The sequence below is a fragment of the Numenius arquata genome, chromosome 3 (assembly GCF_964106895.1).
Source record: "Numenius arquata chromosome 3, bNumArq3.hap1.1, whole genome shotgun sequence".
Taxonomy (NCBI): domain Eukaryota; kingdom Metazoa; phylum Chordata; class Aves; order Charadriiformes; family Scolopacidae; genus Numenius; species Numenius arquata.
In genome coordinates this window covers 69,044,569-69,062,093 of record NC_133578.1, presented here as the reverse complement: position 1 = coordinate 69,062,093, position 17,525 = coordinate 69,044,569, and the positions used below count along the sequence as shown (strand labels likewise).

At 37.1% G+C, this 17,525-nt stretch overlaps 1 protein-coding gene across 1 annotated transcript in view; it reads left to right on the top strand.

Moving 5' to 3' along the window:
* LOC141462741 (dynein axonemal assembly factor 11-like) overlaps window positions 1–16,471 on the top strand; it is a 51,137-nt gene extending 34,666 nt beyond the window's left edge. The window contains exons 13-15 of the mRNA XM_074144726.1: window positions 5,528–5,610; window positions 11,033–11,035; window positions 16,285–16,471. Coding sequence (XP_074000827.1) covers window positions 5,528–5,610; window positions 11,033–11,035; window positions 16,285–16,471 — 273 coding nt within the window. The remainder of the gene's footprint in view (window positions 1–5,527; window positions 5,611–11,032; window positions 11,036–16,284) is intronic.
* The last annotated feature ends 1,054 nt before the right edge of the window (window positions 16,472–17,525 follow it).

Here is a 17,525-nt window from a genome sequence, read left to right as displayed (position 1 = left end):
CTTAAATAGAGGGAATATGCAGTAGTGTGAACCAGAATAAAAGACAAGGGGCAGAGGTACCCTGAAGTTTGGGGCTTAACAGGTGGGATGATGGCAGAAATGGGAAGGTATTTAAGGTGGGACCTGATGTCGTCTGGTGCAAGACTGGGTTCTTGGACCTGCAGGAAGAGCAGAGATAGATTGAAGGGCCTGGAGCAGACAGGGAGCTGGAAGTTTTAGGAAGGTGGAGTTCTGGAGGTGAGAATGGTGGGGTTCTGGGAGCTGTGGTGGAGGTTAATCAACTTCAGCATCACGCTCTTATACCATTATGCCTTTGGAGGGTTGGGCTGCTTTGAAGGCCTCTGGGACTACATCATATATTTTTGGCTTTCAGAAAAAAACAAATTCTTGGTGCTTTAGCCTTACCCTTCTGGCCTCTAATAAGTTTTTCTGCTGTGTAGGAGCAGTGAGACACATATGAGTCTGCCAGGATGTATCAATTGCAACATTTTCTTCTGAAGGAGGAACCTTCGGCTGCTATTAAGCGTCATTTCTTTCTCTTTGGGCTTTGATTTAATTCTAAGACTATGCAACTAGTAGCTGTAACTAAAAAGTTATTTTTCAGCTTTTGGCTTTTTCCACTTGTGGTTCTATACCTTCTATGTTTTCTTCCATACTCCAGTCCCATACCATCTGTCTTTCCTTACATGGACAGCCTCTCATTAAATCACAAACTGTCACTCCAGCATCAAGCATGCAATTTCACCAGGAGCTTGAAGAATGCTGAAAATTGTTACACTTGGTTAAAATCTTTATTTTGTTAATGTTCAAAATTCACTTATATGAGAATTTATGCTTTCCTAAACCTATTTCTTTGAAACAGCGGCCTTGACATTTGCCATTTTGGATAATGTAATTTTGAAATGTTTCTGAACATTTTTGTTTAGTATTTACTTGTCTTTTGGATATTTTAAGTGCTATCAGTTTTTTATGCCATAACCTGCTTTTATTACTCGTATGTCTTGCTCGTCTCTTTGTGGATGATCAGTGCCTTAGAAAATGTAAATATTTCAAAGAGTCTCTGGAGATAATCAAATCTGCTGCCTGCCTAGAAAGTTAAACCTAAATCAGCAAAATATTATCTCTTCGTATGTGATTGAGAACTGCCTTTATTCCACTATTAACTTTATATTTCACTTATGTTTCACCTACCTTGATATTTTAGCTACACCTACATATTTTACCTAGCTGGGGGTCTGGAGCCTGTTTCATCTCAGAATGCCACGATTCATAGATATTTGTGAGACCTGAGGAGAGAGAAGCTGTATCAAAATAACTGAGTTATGTTCTGAGTTTTGCCTTGGTTTGTTTAAAAACTACTTGTGTAGCTGGGACACAGAGAGATATGCATGAATGGAATGCTGCGTGGTCTAATATCTTTGTTGTCAATGTATGCAAAAACTTGCAGTTTTGCAGAAAAGGATGTAGCAGTCTTGGTGGACACCAAGTTGAACATGAGCTGGCAACGTCCTCTTCTGCCAAAGAAGGATAATTGTATCCTAGGCTGCATTAGGAGTGTTGCCAGCAGGCTGAGGGAGGCAATCCTTTCCCTCTGTTCAGCATTGCTGAGACACCCTTGAAGTCCTGTGTCCAGTGTTGGACTACCCAGTACAAAAGAGATGTGGACATACTGGAGAGGGTCCGTCAAAGGGCCACAAAGATGGTTAAGGGACTGGAGCATCTTTCCTATCAGGAAAGGCTGAGAGAGCTGGGACTATTCAGCCTGGAGAAGGCTTGAGGGGATCTTATCAACAGATAAATTCCTGAAGGGAGGGTGCAGAGAGGACAGAGCCAGGCTCTTTTCAGTGGTGGCCAGTGACAGGATAAGAGGCAATGGGCACAGACTGAAACACGGGAGGTTTTGTCTGAGCATCTGGAAACACTTTTTTACTGTGAGGGTGACTGAGCACTGGCATAGGTTGCCCAGGGAGGTTGTGGAGTCTCTGGTCCCTGGAGATACTCAAAAGCTGTGGATATGGCTGCGGGTAACTGGGTCTAGGTGGCCCTGCTTGAGGTCCTGTTCAACCATTCTGTGAGTCTGTGATCTTGTGAACTCCATGGATTTGCTAACGAAAGATGGATTTGTGCTGCATTGCAGCAATTGCATGTAGCAGGTACAAACCTGTTGTTCTTTGTTGTGTATTAGGGTCACAGAATCTGTTCCCTTCCCTCCGGATTGAATTAGAGTGCACATGCTATATTTTTGGGATTCATATCCTTTTCAGATGCTCCCTATCCCTACCCATTTTATTGGTATTAATGGGATGTAATCTAGGAAGCAAAGTATAATGAATAAAGTTTAGCAACAACTGGAAGGCCAATAGATATTTTTCTTCAAGAACATTATGGCTGAGGTTATGAACAATATTTGAGAATACTAATTTGAGATCATCAATTTAATATGAATTCCTTTTAGAAAGTTAATAGGAGGAACAGAGTTCATGCAACTTCTTTCAGCCTATTATCAGTGATAAGACAAGCCCATGACTATATTGCACTATATTTACCCATTTTGTTCCTGATAAACAATTATTATAAAAATAAAGTTACTTGCAACTAGATAAATGGCCTAGCACATTCTTTAGGTAACAGAAATGTTTAAAATGCTATAAACCTAAAAATAGTCTCCTATAATAAGCTTCTTGCAATACTAACCTGAAATGATCTCTCTTTTCTCAGTAACAGACCAGAGCAGTAACTGAATTCAGTAGGTGTTTTTCACTTGCTTTAGTGAATTTCTGATCAGATTACTAAACCTTTCACCATTCATCTTCCAGCCTGCTCATAGTTCCCTAGCCTTTAAAATGAAAAACAAAACCTCTTTCCTTGTCTCTCCGATGACCTTGCCATACCACGGATGTTTGAGATAGTAAATTCCACATGAAGTGAAAGAAAGCAAATAATTTTCACCTTTTCTGGAAAGATTTTTTTCTTAAATATACTGTTTACTGCACAACAAATCACTGCAGAATGGGTGTCTTTCTAAGGCATTGTCTACCAATGTGTTTTGGAAGGTCACTAAAACAAACTGAAGGACACAACACTCAGTGAAATGATATAGAGACGGTTTCAAAGTTTAGTGTTTTCACTGAAGTAATCATCTGTACAGAGATTTTGCATGAGTAAGGAGTTGAGAGTGACTACATTGTATGTGCCTCATTTTGTGGGAAAAATATTTGTGACATGAAGCTTTTTAAACTTCGAACTTCTATGCTCTGGCAGTGCCATCTTTGCAGATGATGCAGAAAAATTAAAAACTGAGAGTTTCTTTAACAGACTTTGACAAAAGTTGGCATATTTAATCAGTGATTTTGTAAAATGTCATCAGTAGATTACAGCAGTAGCATCTTAATTAATGTCTGAGAAACAGCATCAAAACCAGTGTTATTAGCAAGCAGTTTTTATTTAGGGTTCTGAGACATTCTGTGTCATGTTTTAAAACTTCACTTTCCTTATTTTAGTGATTCAGAGAAAAAAATTTGGACTTTTTGATTAATTCTTTATTATATAAGCAGTCACAAATGAATTCTGACAGCTTTTTATTGCCTAGGTCTTCAAAAGCATTTAGAAACTTAAAGATCAATGAGTTAGATTCCTGAATTAATTTAAAAATAGGAGTGGTATACATTATGCATGTCAGTGTAGAGGTTATTTGATAGAATTTCACTATATAATTCTCACTTATCTAGGTATGGTAAATGCAGTAATATTTCATTACCGTCAAAGGCATGTGGAGACATACAGCTGTGGAACCCTAGAAATGTACTAGTGCTTCAGAATGAATGTGCGTCAGGGAAATGCTGTTACTCAGTGGAATTCCTGTTGTAGAAGAAAGTCACCGTAGGAAAAAATTGTGGACTGAAAAGACGACTCAGCTAAAAAATATTGTTTTCACATATCCATTTTGTTTTCTCCAATATATTCTAGATTCTATGTAACACATCCATTTCTAGAATTCTCTGATAATGATATTAAAAGAGCTCTCCTTTCTGTTTACTGACTAATGCAAATATTAGCAACAGTTTCATAAAATCACTTTTGGAAAGCTTCATTATATTAACTTAGTTCATCTTTCTGTATATCACAGGCTTTAAATTTCATACAGTTATCTTCCTACTGAGTCCAAAGTTTTACATTTGGCCACAGTTGAAGCTATGGCAGTTCTGTGTTCCAGAATAGTTATCCTCACTTGATCAGTGTCACTAAGAGATGGACAGTCTTGATGATGGAATGCTTTGATGAAGCTCACATACCATTCTTGCATATGGAGTTGTGTTTCAAAACCAAGAAAAAGTAGAGATTATTACTTAAATATTTTCTTGAGCAGAGGTAGGAGGGCATCTTTTGAGCAAAAGAGCTTTTAGGTTAAACAATATTTGATAATTGATAATGAATGTTCTAGAAGGCAAATCCTATCCCTTCCCTAAGTTCCAGGATTGCTTCTTGTCAAGGAAGCCGTTACTGTAGGTTGCAGAATCAGCAAATTTCCTCACCATCCTTGATGATGTGCTCTGAGGGCCAAGTAAGGAATATTAGTCTCAAGGGGATCAAAGGAATGAATTATTGTTATAAGAACAGAACACTAGAGGGCCTCCTGAGAAGAGAGGGAAGGCCTAAAGAAACAATCTTTCCTTCACCAGAGTATATACAGAATCAGAGGGAATCAGCCCCTTGACAATGAATTTCAGAAATGTAAGACAAACTCCAGGATCTGCTCTATTTCTTGCAGATTTTAGAAAGAAGAAAATAAGCTTACTGGTGGTCTGGAACAGATTACTTTCAAATCAGTTGCACTAGGAAATAGTCAATAAAATTAACCATTTGGTATAGTTTCTGTTGTCCTCCTTTCTTTCAAATGCTTAAGGAGTTCCTCTCCTGTAGTGTTGTTATGAAGCGAAAGAGATACCCTTTTGCCAATAACACGTCTGCCAAAAAATAGCGATGGACATGTTTTCTTTGAGAAGAGGGATTCACTTGGACTTTGAATTTGAGAATTTTAGCAGAGGAGCTGAGGAAGTTTGTGGTCACTAATCCCTTTTATAAAGAGGGAGAATAAGTCTAGACTGCAGCAGATTCTTTAATAAAAAATGTCCGAACTACCACATGGATACCAGAACTGAAATGCAAGTGGGAGGCACACCCATAAGCCAGTTAATGCACATTACTGGTTTTCTCCGTAATTATTAACATGGTATTAAACTAGACAGAATATATTTTCATACAAATATATATATTTAAATACTTAAATATATATAAATATACTCGTATATATATTTTAATATAACTCCATTCAGATAATTTGGTTAAAATTGCCTTATGCATGTGTTTCAGGCTGAGTGACAAGTGTTAAAATCTAACAGAGTAAATGTCACAAGAAAAAATTTATTCAGACCCTCTTAATTTCTCTGGTTTTGAGAGATTATTTAAATGCTTGTGAGCATAAATATCAACTGTTATGAGACTTATTTTTGGTCTATTTTTATTCTAGGCTAAAGAAATAATCCTGGCTAAGCAAAAAGTATCAGCTTCAGTTAAACATTCTGACTGCAGTACACCACAAAAAAATCCAAGGTAATTCCTTCTTTTTCTTTTGCATTATTTTTATGTTTCGTCTGTCTGTTATTCACATGCCGGAATGTATGCTTCTTACTGTGTTCTTGTTGAAAGTATGAAAATATTGATTTGTACAGAATAAAACTGTGTCCAAAAGCTTTAGACTAATGGCCTATCTGGTGCTGTTGATAATGTGATCAACTCCAATAGCAGAGCCATAAAAGCACTTATTTCTTCTGATCAGTCTTTTTCCATCCACCCATTCAGATTATTAAACTGGTACATGGTAAAACTAAATCACCTACTGAGAATCGCCTCGGCAGAGCTCCTTGCTGTATAACTCAAGTCTGAAAACCATTTAGAAAACAATGATTTTAAATCCTTCTCATGAATGTATTTGCTCACTGGTATACAGGTTGAGCTACTGCAATAATGACTAGGTTCAAAAAGCAATTTAGCAATGTTTTATAACATAGACTCATCCTATTAAATGTCATGTAAACTCCGGCTCTTGAAGTCTTGCAGGTAATGACTTGACAGAAGCAAGCAAGTATCAGTGATGCACAGTTTTTTCTTTTAACTCTTCAAGTCTTAATAACCCTTGCTGTAGATAGACAGTAGGGTTGATGGACACTTGGTCTAAATACAAATACTATATCTTTTAATCTTTCCTTTTGCTCTTGCTATGGACAATGATATTCATTCTAGAATAAGATACAGTAACAGTAAAGTTTGTTAAGCCATTTACCTGTTTATATTTGAAGTGTTGCGTTTGTTTCCTTATTCAATTTCATTGTGGTGCATGTTGATAGAAAGACTAAGCAGTTAGTAAAAAGTAATAGTATGGATCATGGGTATTTTTCTTGGTCTCAATATTTAGAAGACTGGCAAAATGGCTCTGCAAGAGTCAGTTGTCATTAATTCTGCCCTTGATTTCTTATTTTTAATAAAGATGAACCATGACTTCTTTTCTTGAATGACCTGCATGACGAGAAGACAGTAGGGGGATTTGCAAGTATTTTTTGAGATTCACAGAATCACAGAATCACAGAATCACAGAATCTTAGTGGTTGGAAGGGACCTTTGAGATCATCGAGTCCAACCACATTAAAAAAAAAAAAAAAACAAAACAAAACACAAAAACACACAAACAAACAAAAAAACACAACACAAAACCAAACAAACAACAACACCCCCCCAAAAAAAAAAAAAAAAAAAAAAAAAAAAAAAAGCAAGCAGCATCCATCAACTAAACCCCACACACAACACCCCACCACAAACCAACAATCCCGGGCACTAGAGCATGCCCTGAAGAGCCACGTCTACACGTTTCTTAAATACCTCCAGGGATGGTGACTCCACCACCTCCCTGGGCAGGCTGTTCCAGTGCTTGACCACTCTCTCAGTAAAGTAATTCTTCCTAATATCTAATCTAAACCTCCCCTGCCGCAACTTCAGACCATTTCCTCTGGTCCTGTCGTTATTCCCTTGGGAGAAGAGGCCAACCCCCGCCTCTCTACAGTTTCCTTTCAGGTAGTTGTAGAGGGCAATGAGGTCTCCCCTCAGCCTCCTCTTCTCCAAACTAAACATGCCCAGTTCCCTCAGCCTCTCCTCATAGGATGGACATAGGATCCTAATGAGCCACAAGCACTGCACCCTTTCCTTAGGCACCAGTGATTACAACAGTGCACCATCTCGATTACTGAGTACTTCAAATATTTTTAACAGCTCCAAGCCTAATGGTGGATACTTACTCTCAATGATATTGGAAAAGTCATGGCAGTCAGGCAAAGTCCCTGGTGACTGTAAAAAGGGAAACATTGCACACGTTTTTGGAAAGACCACAAAGGAGGACCCTGGGACCTGTCAGCCTCTGTGCCTGGGAAGATCATGGAACAGATCCTTCTAGAAGCTATGCTACGGCACATGGAGGATAGAGAGGTGATTCAAGACAGCCAGCTTAGCTTCATCAAGGGCAAGTCCTGCCTGACCAACCTAGCGGCCTTCTATGATGGAGTGACTACATCATAGGACAAAGAAAGAACAATGTATGTCATCTACCTGGACTTCTGTAAGGCCTTTGACACAGCCCCCCCTGAGTCTCTCTAAATTGGAGAGATATGGATCTGATGGGTGGACTGTTCAGTGGATGAGGAATTGGTTGTTTGGATGGTCGAATCTAGAGGGTAGTGGTCAACAGCTCAATGTCCATCTGGAGACTGGTGACAAGTGGTGTCCCTCATGGGTCCGTATTGGGACCAGCACTGTTTAATATCTTCATCAATGACTTAAACAGTGGGATCAAGGGCACCCTAAGAAAGTTTGTGGATGACACCAAGCTGAGTGGTGCGGTTGACACACCTGAGGGATGGATTGCCATCCAGAGGGACCTGAACAAGCTTGAGAAGTGAGCCTTTGTGAACATCATGAGGTTCAACAAGACGAAGTGCACATGGGTCAGGGCAGTCCCCGGTATCAATACAGGCTGGGGGATGAAAGGAGTGTGAGTAGCCCTGCCAAAAAGGACTTGGGGGGTACTGGTGGATGAAAAGCTGGACATGAGCTGGCAATATGTGCTCACAGCCCAGAAAGCCAACTGTGTCCTGGGCCACATCAAAAGAAGCGTGGCCAACAGGTCAAGGGAGGTGATTCTGCCCTTCTATTGTGCTCTGGTGAGACCCCACCTGGAGTACAGCATCCAGCTTTGGAGCCCTCAGCATGGAAAGGACACGAACCTGTTGGAGTAGGTCCAGAGGAGGCCACAAAGATGATCAGAGGGCTGGAGTGCCTCTGCTATGAGGACAGGCTGAGAAAGTTGGGGTTTTTCAGCCTGGAGAAAAGAAGGCTCTGGGGAGACCTTATTGCAGCCTTTCAGTACTTAAAGTACTTATAAGAAACATGGTTACAGACCTTTTAGCAGGGCCTGTTTTGATAAGACAGGGAGTAATGATTTTAAACTAAAAGAGGGAAGATTTAGACTAGATAGAAGGAAGAAATTTTTTACACTGAGGGTGTTGAAACACTGGACCAGGTTGCCTACACAGGTAGTAGGTGCCCCATCCCTGGAAATATTCAAGGTCAGGTTGGACTCTGAGCAACCTGATCTGGTTTAAGATGTCCCTACTTATTGCAGGAGGGGTGGCTAGGTGACATTTAAAGGTCCCTTTCAACCCAAACTGTTCTATGATTCTATTCTATAATTCTACTTTACAAAAGAAATGGTTCTTTCCCACAGAAGAACAGCTAAAACTTTAGGCACATTGAAAGAAACCAGTTAAAAGAAATGTCTCAGCTTTTTTCCAGGAGAAAAATAGATCTTCATTAGAAAACTGACATTATCTCTCTTCCAAATGGATTCTGCCAAACAGCAAAAGAGTTGGCAACTTGTGGATTAGAAATATATATTTCCTTAGAACCCTTTTGGCTACAATAAATGTTTAAGTAGAAATAATAATGAGAACGTGGAAGTAATGGAAGTAATAATGTGAAATGTTCCACTTTCCTGCTTGTTGATGAACTAAAGATACTCCATGGCATAGAGAAACTCTAAGAATTTGTGTTTGATTTCAATGCAGTTTTAAGTAATTATGAATATGCTTAGTGTAGATTTTGAAGGAAAAATAGAAATTTTACTGTTAAAATATTACAGGGATATATATCACAAAATTAGAAGTAGGAAAAAAAAAACTCTGAATTGCAAATCTTACTAAAAATAGTAAGTTTTGACCTCTTTAGTTGAAAAGTTGCTGACTAGCCGGATGCTAAAAATTTGCTGAATAGTTGTCTCTTAGATTACAGAAGAACATTCATTATAGTGATTACACTTGACAGCTACAGATGTCTTAGCTAAGTGCTGTCAGACATATAATCTGCTAAGCTAAAATGTAGTGCTTTAAATTTCTTTAACTCTTGTTAGCTAGATTGCAGGATGATACTGTCATTACTTCTGCCACGTAGGAGATTTCTTCTGTGACTGTGTACAAAACCGTATTTCAGACCTTCAAAGAGACAAGTTTCTATGGGAGGAATTTGACTGATTTATTATACTTGTAAAGCCTCTATTAATATAGCTGCTGAGTGTGCCAGTCTTTACTGTAACTGGCCTAGCAATTCCTCTGAGAGGTATGGAAGCTGAGTTCGCCACGGTTGCATAGGTGAAATTCAGATAGAGGTTAATTTTCTGAAGTCATACTGGAAATTTTAAGAGTAACAGTTACATGAAGTCAATGATCCTTGTCTCACTCCCTTAGCTTTAGACTATTCTTCCTTTAATACATGGCAAAATAAAATGAAATAAAACTCAAAATGTCTCTAAATATAAATATACACACAGTTAAATTCCTCCAGTAAACCAGTAAAGAAAGATACATAGGAATACACAAGAGATACTTTTTTCTTTGTGGTTTTATTGTTGGTTTGTTTTTTTTTTTGGTTGGGGGGTGAGTCGCTTGTTTGTTGTTTTGGTTTTTTTTTTTTCCCTTTTTTTTTTTTTACTGTGGATCTTTATATATAGAGGTTGAGAAATACAGCCAGAGACTGGATTACTTTAAAGAGACAAAGGAATGGAGCAGCGATTTCTAGGGTACTTAACAAAGCAGAATTAAAAACAAATCAGCAAGTTCTTGTCTATACACATTTTGTAATAAAATCAGGAATGCAAAGTAGAGGTTGTTTCTCTCTGAGTAATTCAAGCATTGCAAATCTGACTGCTCTAAGTGTCTTTCTCCTCTTGGCTAAGTAACGTTGCACTGGTTGACTAAACCAGCAGGTGGTATAGAAAACACTGTGTAATGCATTAGGTTAGAAATCTGACTTATTTTCTACTGGAATCAGTTCTTTCTGGAAGTATGTAATTTATGGGTTTTTTGGAGTTGAGAGTGGGGTGGGAGGGGGTTTGTTTGTTGTGGGGTTTTTGTTTGTTTGTTCATTTTTTCATCCAGATTCTTAAAGGGAAAACAAAAGAAAAACATGCTGCTGGAATAGGAACCACTGTCTGCTGGTACACCCACAAATGCTTTTGAGCAGGCTACCCGGTTTCAGCCAAACTTCACTAGTTGGGAGAGACATTAAATATATAAAAATGCCTGTGAGTTATGTTGAACTTGAGGTCAAGAAAACTTGCATGTTTTTAATACTGTATTGGATTTCAATTCCAACCTTTTTCTAACAAACGTGTCATCATAAGACTCATTAACAGAAATCCTTTTACGGTTTACAGTTTCACAGTGATGAAGCACTAATTTACTTTCCTTGGAGAATTTTTTTTATTTTCAATTGAGCTTTTTTCCATTTATTAACAAGCAAAGAAAAAAAGACTGATTATTTAAAAAACACTACAGTTGTCTCACTTGAGATGTAACAGTGATGCTGAAGATGAGGCCTATTTTGAAGCTCTAATTTACTGGATGACCCTGATTTAGCTTAGTTCATTTTGGTGGAGAAGGTGCAAAGAACAAATTTGTAGGAGAAATTTGTAGATTTAAGGGTAAGAATCTTTCTTTGGAAGTAAGAAGTCCTGATTTGGATCCTTGAAAGAATCCTTGTGAAGTGTGGAAATAATCCCTTCCTTTCCACAGACTTGATGGCTGGGGATGTCTCCCAGTCTTACATTTCTACAGTTTACAGAGAGGGATAGAAGTGTGACAAGTTGGAAAGAAGAGAATTTCGTGTTGCAAAGAGAAGTACAGTAGAACAAAATTAATAATTTCCTTAAGAGTAGGAGTATGAGGTAAGATGAGGTCAGAAATTGAATGGAACTGTAGACAAACTAACCTGAAAGAACTGCAAGACGATTTATGTGACCTTTCAAAACCTGAATTCACCTTCACTTCTATGCCTAAACCAAGCACAAATATTTCAACTTGAGGAAAGCTAAGCACATCTGAAGTGTGCCTGCATGACGGATGAATAAATGTGTGGAAAGATCACAAATGGCAAATCAGTTATCAATTCTATTGAGACGTCATGTTTGCCTTCTATAAATACCTGGGAGTAGATCATAAATCTTGAGAGTTGAATGGATTTGCAGAAATAATATTTTCAAGCCACATAGTTTGTTAGCTGTCATGAAGACACTGAAAATTTTTTACAATCCAAGTTACATTTTCTGGGAAAGGAGGAACCATAGGAGTTTTAATTCAATTGACTTCTTAAATAGAAAGTGGGGTCAGATATGACTAAGGAGCATACTGAAAAGGCTTTTTACTCAGGTTAATCTTAAAGTATAGATTAATTTGCATTCTCATTGAGGCCTAGAGCTAATCAAAGTAAAGGGTATACATCTCTATCATTTGACTAATGAGGCAAACAAAAGGTGGGGTGGCTAAGAAGTGATTTGAAAATTGATTTGCACATACAGGCATCTGGCAATCCATAACTGTAATAGGCTGAGGAGACTTCAGAAGTGTGGCTTCTGGAGAACAGCAATCTCAAGAACAGCGTTCAGTTAACTCTTTGATTACTACAATCTAAAGTTATCTCCAGCTGTCCATATGTGACAAGGACAAAAGACTGAGGGCAGAGACGTATTTTAAAGTGTCTTTGTAACATTCCATAACTTTGTAAACAAAGTCTTAACACCTTGTTAGAATAAAGTGTGTTTTCAGTGTAAGCTTCCCTAATGTTTAAACATTAGGGACTCCACATGGACTGACAAATTTAACAGTGCCTTTTGTTTTTCTGGGTTAATCAAGGAATGAAAATAAAATGGTATTATAGCCAGACCTAGAAATTTAGGATCAATTTTCATATTGCAAGTGTTGGAGCATATTACTTGCTAACAGATGTTAGTTTGAAATCCAGTATCTTGAGGTGATTGTGCAAAAGATGGAAAGGGATGGAACAGTGAAGTTTAAAATGTCACGGTGACTGTCATTTTCAGTTTAACTTTTAGAAACTTGGATGCCAGTATTATATACATTGTTAATCAGATGAATCCTATTTGTTAGATGTATTTGTCTTTTAGAACAGAATGACCCAGATATCATCAGCCTTTTATTTATCAGAACTTTTTACTAGTGATTTATAAGTTCTTTGTGATTGTAGTTCAGTCCTTGAAAAATGAATTTGATTCTGCCAACCGTTGTTTATTCATATCTTCCCAGTGATCCACTGATTCTGAAGACTCCAGTAATAGCTTCCTTTCAGATGACACCTATATGGAGAGATTTGAAAGGCCTCTTATGCAATGAAAGAAGTATTAGTATTCCAAGTATCTATAAAACCATGATTATTTGCTTAGATTACCTAATATATATTTCTAAGCCTGTATTTCCAAAAGTTGAGACCAGAGTATGGCCAGTGTCAGACATTCACCATCAGTTTTTAATGCACATAAATAAAGATTTGTCTTTCTCAAAGCTCTCAAATAAGATATAATTCCAGATACTGAAATAACTTTGTTTTCTTTTTCAAGAAAAGGATGTATTAGTACTTTTTCTAAGATGATAATAACTTTTGTGCTGTTTCATTCACAATGTTAAAAGACTGCTAAAAGTGCCTCTGCAAAGCTGTTGGTTGTGACTTGTAAATATCTTTGGAAATCCTGGTGCCAAAAGGAAACTTTCAATCAAATGTCAAAAACCTGTATATTCTGGATCAAACATACAAGAAATCTTTAACAATCTAAATTTTATTGAATTTCAGAAGTTGAAACAGGGGAATGTAACTGTCAAATCATTAAAATATCAAATACGGGGATTAAAGACTGTGTGAACAAAAGTGTAAATTATCAAAAAATATCAAATTATCAGATATGCGCTCTGTCACACACCAGATTGTTCAGCAGGCTGCTATAGTTATGCAAAATGGAAGGACTTTGTGAAGTCTTTTCATTTTCATTTTTAAAGGCATTGTTGAGCTATGCACAGATAGAAATAGCCTTTCAAAAGGAAAAAAAAAATGTCAAGAAAAAAGAAAGACTTTAATTCAGTATTATTATTACTTTGTGTGGTGCTCTAGTCTTTACACTGTAATTTTCTCTCGAGTAGAGAATACTCAGCAGCAGGTAGCAGTGCCAAAAACTGAACTTTTTTTTTTCCTTAAACCTGAAATTGAAATCATTTGCAAACACTGAGATTTCCAGAAATGTGCTCTAGCTGGTCCTGCAAGAAGCATTATAGTTTTCATCACTCTTTTCTTGCTGTTGCTTGTGGAAGAGCTTCAGCAACAAGATTACTTTTATTCTACTAGGTAGAATTACAATGGAAAAAATGTTTAGATGACCTAAAACTCATTCTTTCTTCCCAAAATTTTCAGGTGGTTAAACTTGACATCATCAGTGCCTCTTTTTACATAGATTACATGATGAGAGGAGCAGATGCTCAGAAGGTGTGTGTGTCATAGCTGCACTGACTTCAGCATAACCGAGTCTTGCCATTGGCCAAATCCTTGTGTCATGGTAGTTGAGATAGCACTGTGAAGCTTTACTAAACAAGTATAGAATATTTGATCATGTGCATATAAGGACATAAAAATCCACTTCCTTTCTGGAAAAAAATCACCTGTGCTTGATTCTCAGTTTTTCTTATTGTCTGTTGCTAATAGATTCTCAATAACATGTGCTGATCAAATTTTGAGAATGACTGATGCATATAATCCTTTCACAGCTTGTTGATGTGGACTGTTACTTATGACGCTCACTGTTAATTAATTTCTGGTGTACTGAAGCTTATTCGGCTACTAAGCAATTAGCTATTCAAATTCCATAGAGTTTATTATGTTTTCATGACTAGAAATTTGTACAATTTTAGAGCTGTTGAACAAATGTAAAATATCACTACTAATTAAAATACTACAAATCAAGGAAAATCTTTTCTACCATGTGAGGGAAGCACAGGCTGAGGCTAATTAATTTTTATATTTATGGTTTTTCAGCTTTTTCTGAGGTGCTTCAGAATAGTGATTAGTGATTAGATTAAGATTCTGGACATGGTGTGCTCTCTTTGGAATCTCCCCAACAGCAGCTGATAAAATTATTTCAGATCACAGCATATTTCATAAATTACACTGGAAACAAAAATGTCTTTTACTTTGAGGATGAGCATTTTCTAGACTGTTGCCACACTGAATCCACTTTTATTTCAATTAACTGCATAGTGTAAGGAAAAAATCTAGCTTTATAAAGTGAAGAACATTTAGGGTAAAGAAGTAAGCTCTGTCTTCATTACCCATAAAATTCTCCTCTGAGTAGTTTTTGTTTGTTTGTGTCATTTTTTGGAAATGGTTATCCAGGTTATTAAAGCAGGGTGTTTCTCTTGTTGTTTTCCACTCAGCAAAATGAGCAAATAATTCCTGTAGCCCAGGAAAAATCTAGTGACATAAGGCTGAAAGAGGTGGCTGGGCTGATTACTACCTCTTCTGTTAGTGAGGCTTTCCTTGGCATGGCAGAGGAGGAGAGGAACAAAACTCCCACGAATCCCTCTGCATCTCTCCTCCACTGGACCAGAGATCCTGCACACAGATGTGAGCTGGGATGTCCACTCAGATCTCATGGGATCGTGATAGAGAAGCACTGGTAGAATTTGGAAGCTCCTTGGCAAAGCTCTCTCTCTGTTTTAACAACTAAAGATGGTGTGTTTTCAGTTAAAAATCTTTTCATAGACTTTATTTACATATTTTCATTACCCGTATTGTCATCAAAGAAATGCATTCTTTCATCCACTGACTTTGCTACTTTTTTGTTTGTTCTAGTTCTAATGAGCTTTTCTGATCTCCTGGGTAAACATGTAGTTTTCTCACATCTTTGAAGAGTGACGCACTGTCTTTTATAATGCTGAGCTTGGAACTTTGACCCAAAGTAGGACTCAGTATAAAATGAAAATTAGTATGAAGATGTACAAACTGTGTTGGAATTTGCAGAAATTAGAACATCATTTTATAATTAAATTTCCATGTTGCCATTTTCCCTGTAAACAGTTACAAATTACTTGAAAACATGCTAGATTTTCCATTTAATTGTTGAGCTCCTCCATTCAAAAAGAACAGTGGCTTTAGGGCTGCAAGACAGAAAGTATATTTCAAATCTTCGATCATTATGTGATGTAGATATGTTGCCTTAATGAGTGGACGGTAGACATTTCTAAGTGTGATCTAAAAGAATATCCTGAATAGCGATAGACTTTGGAAATTCTGTTATAGGTCTGACCTTTCTTAGATTTTCATTTAAAATTGTTTTCATAATACAAGCACAGTGAGGATCTATAACGTCAAAGCATAAGAATTAGCTGATAAAAGCAGATAAAGTTCTGCTTTCCAAAGAAGAATCTGTCACATAGAAATTAGTAGACAGCTACTGTGAAGGAAATGTGCTAAAAATGAACAGAAAAAAAAAAAGAATGAAAAAACAATTATACTAAAAAACCCTGTCTTACATCAAAAGCCAACCATTTGTAATGTGATACCAGCAATCACCATGTTCTGATATAAAGAAAATTATAGATGTCAAAAATTAACTTTTGATGTTTGTAGGCTAAGGATTCTTTTGTACAAAATCTCAGAGATTTTGTTCTACTTTTCTGTGTTTACAATGTGTTTTTTATAACAATCAAATTTCAAGTAATAAGAACTCCTAATCTTGGTTTAATTCAGTAACCACTCTCACACTTAAATCAACAGATCTATAAGCAGGCATCCAAAATAGTTCTATTTGTCACTGAAATTTAGTTTTTCCCATTTGTTTTTCTCCTGTTTCAGGAGCATACAAGTTGAGAAATTAGAAGTGGATCCCAGTAAATATTCGTTCCCTGATGTGACAAAGATATTCCAAGAAAAGGACCGAATTGGGCAGGGACCTATCAGGCTACAACCAGAGAAGATTACAGAGACTAAGAAGAGTTATGCTGAGTTTGAAAATGATGAAGATGTTCCTCCCTTAATTTGAAACATTCTTAAATAGTCCATCTATATGTGGCATTTACATTTGAGCTATTTTCATGACCCTGTGTGTAAAGTAAGTATAATATAGCTGAAGTTGCAAATATTATTACAGTTCTTCTCATAAACTTTGTTATGCATGTGTTTTCTGCTGTGTTTCTGTTAGTATATTGCTATATAAATTCTTTTTTCTAGATTGTTTACTTAGTAAGTCTCAAATCAGAATGGGAGTCATATAAGTTAGACTGTCATTTCTTCAAAGAATTTACTGTCTAGCTTGAAAGATGGCATATTACTGTAGAAAAGGAGAGAAGGAAGGAAGAAAGTGCTTGTAACAAGACTTATTATTATTCTGACTAAACTGAAAATAGCAAAAAACTCTATGTATTTCTTCAGTGTTTTCTTTTTCATGAGGGACAACAGTAAAAGAAAACAACATATTCTGGAAGTAAGAAACAGTGCTGTAACCTACCATACATCACTGAATTTTCCAGCATAATGCGGAGCTGCTGGATTCTGCAGCTGGTGTAACAATGCCGCTCCTGGAAGATTCTGGAAGAGAATAGTGCAGAAGACGGTATATCAGATGTGGCACCATGGGGAAACTGGGAGGAATCAGCCAAATCATTCTTGTTCCTCTTCATGCAGCTACTCTAAACTGTTCCATCTTTTTCTGGATCCCCTAAAAATATCAAGGCTAATTTTAACTTGTTGGATGAAATAAGGTTGAGCAGCTGCAATGGGATGAGCTGCTCCTTCCCTACCCTCCAGCCCATTTTTAGCAACCAGAGACTCCATTATCATATTTTTTCCCCACAGCTTCTGGGTTGCCCAATGGCTGAAACAGGACAGCATGAAAGAACAAAAGTTCCCTGGGTTACATTAGCAAATTATTGCAATTTGACAAGACCAAATTTCTTCTGATTTTCCTTTTTTTTTTTCCTGTTTTCCTGAGAAAATAAGGCTCATGTCATTCTTAGCTCTGCTTTTGAATGCCATTTCTGTTATTTTCACCCTATTTGACAGAAAAGAAAGGTCAAAGAAATATTCAGCTCCTCTAA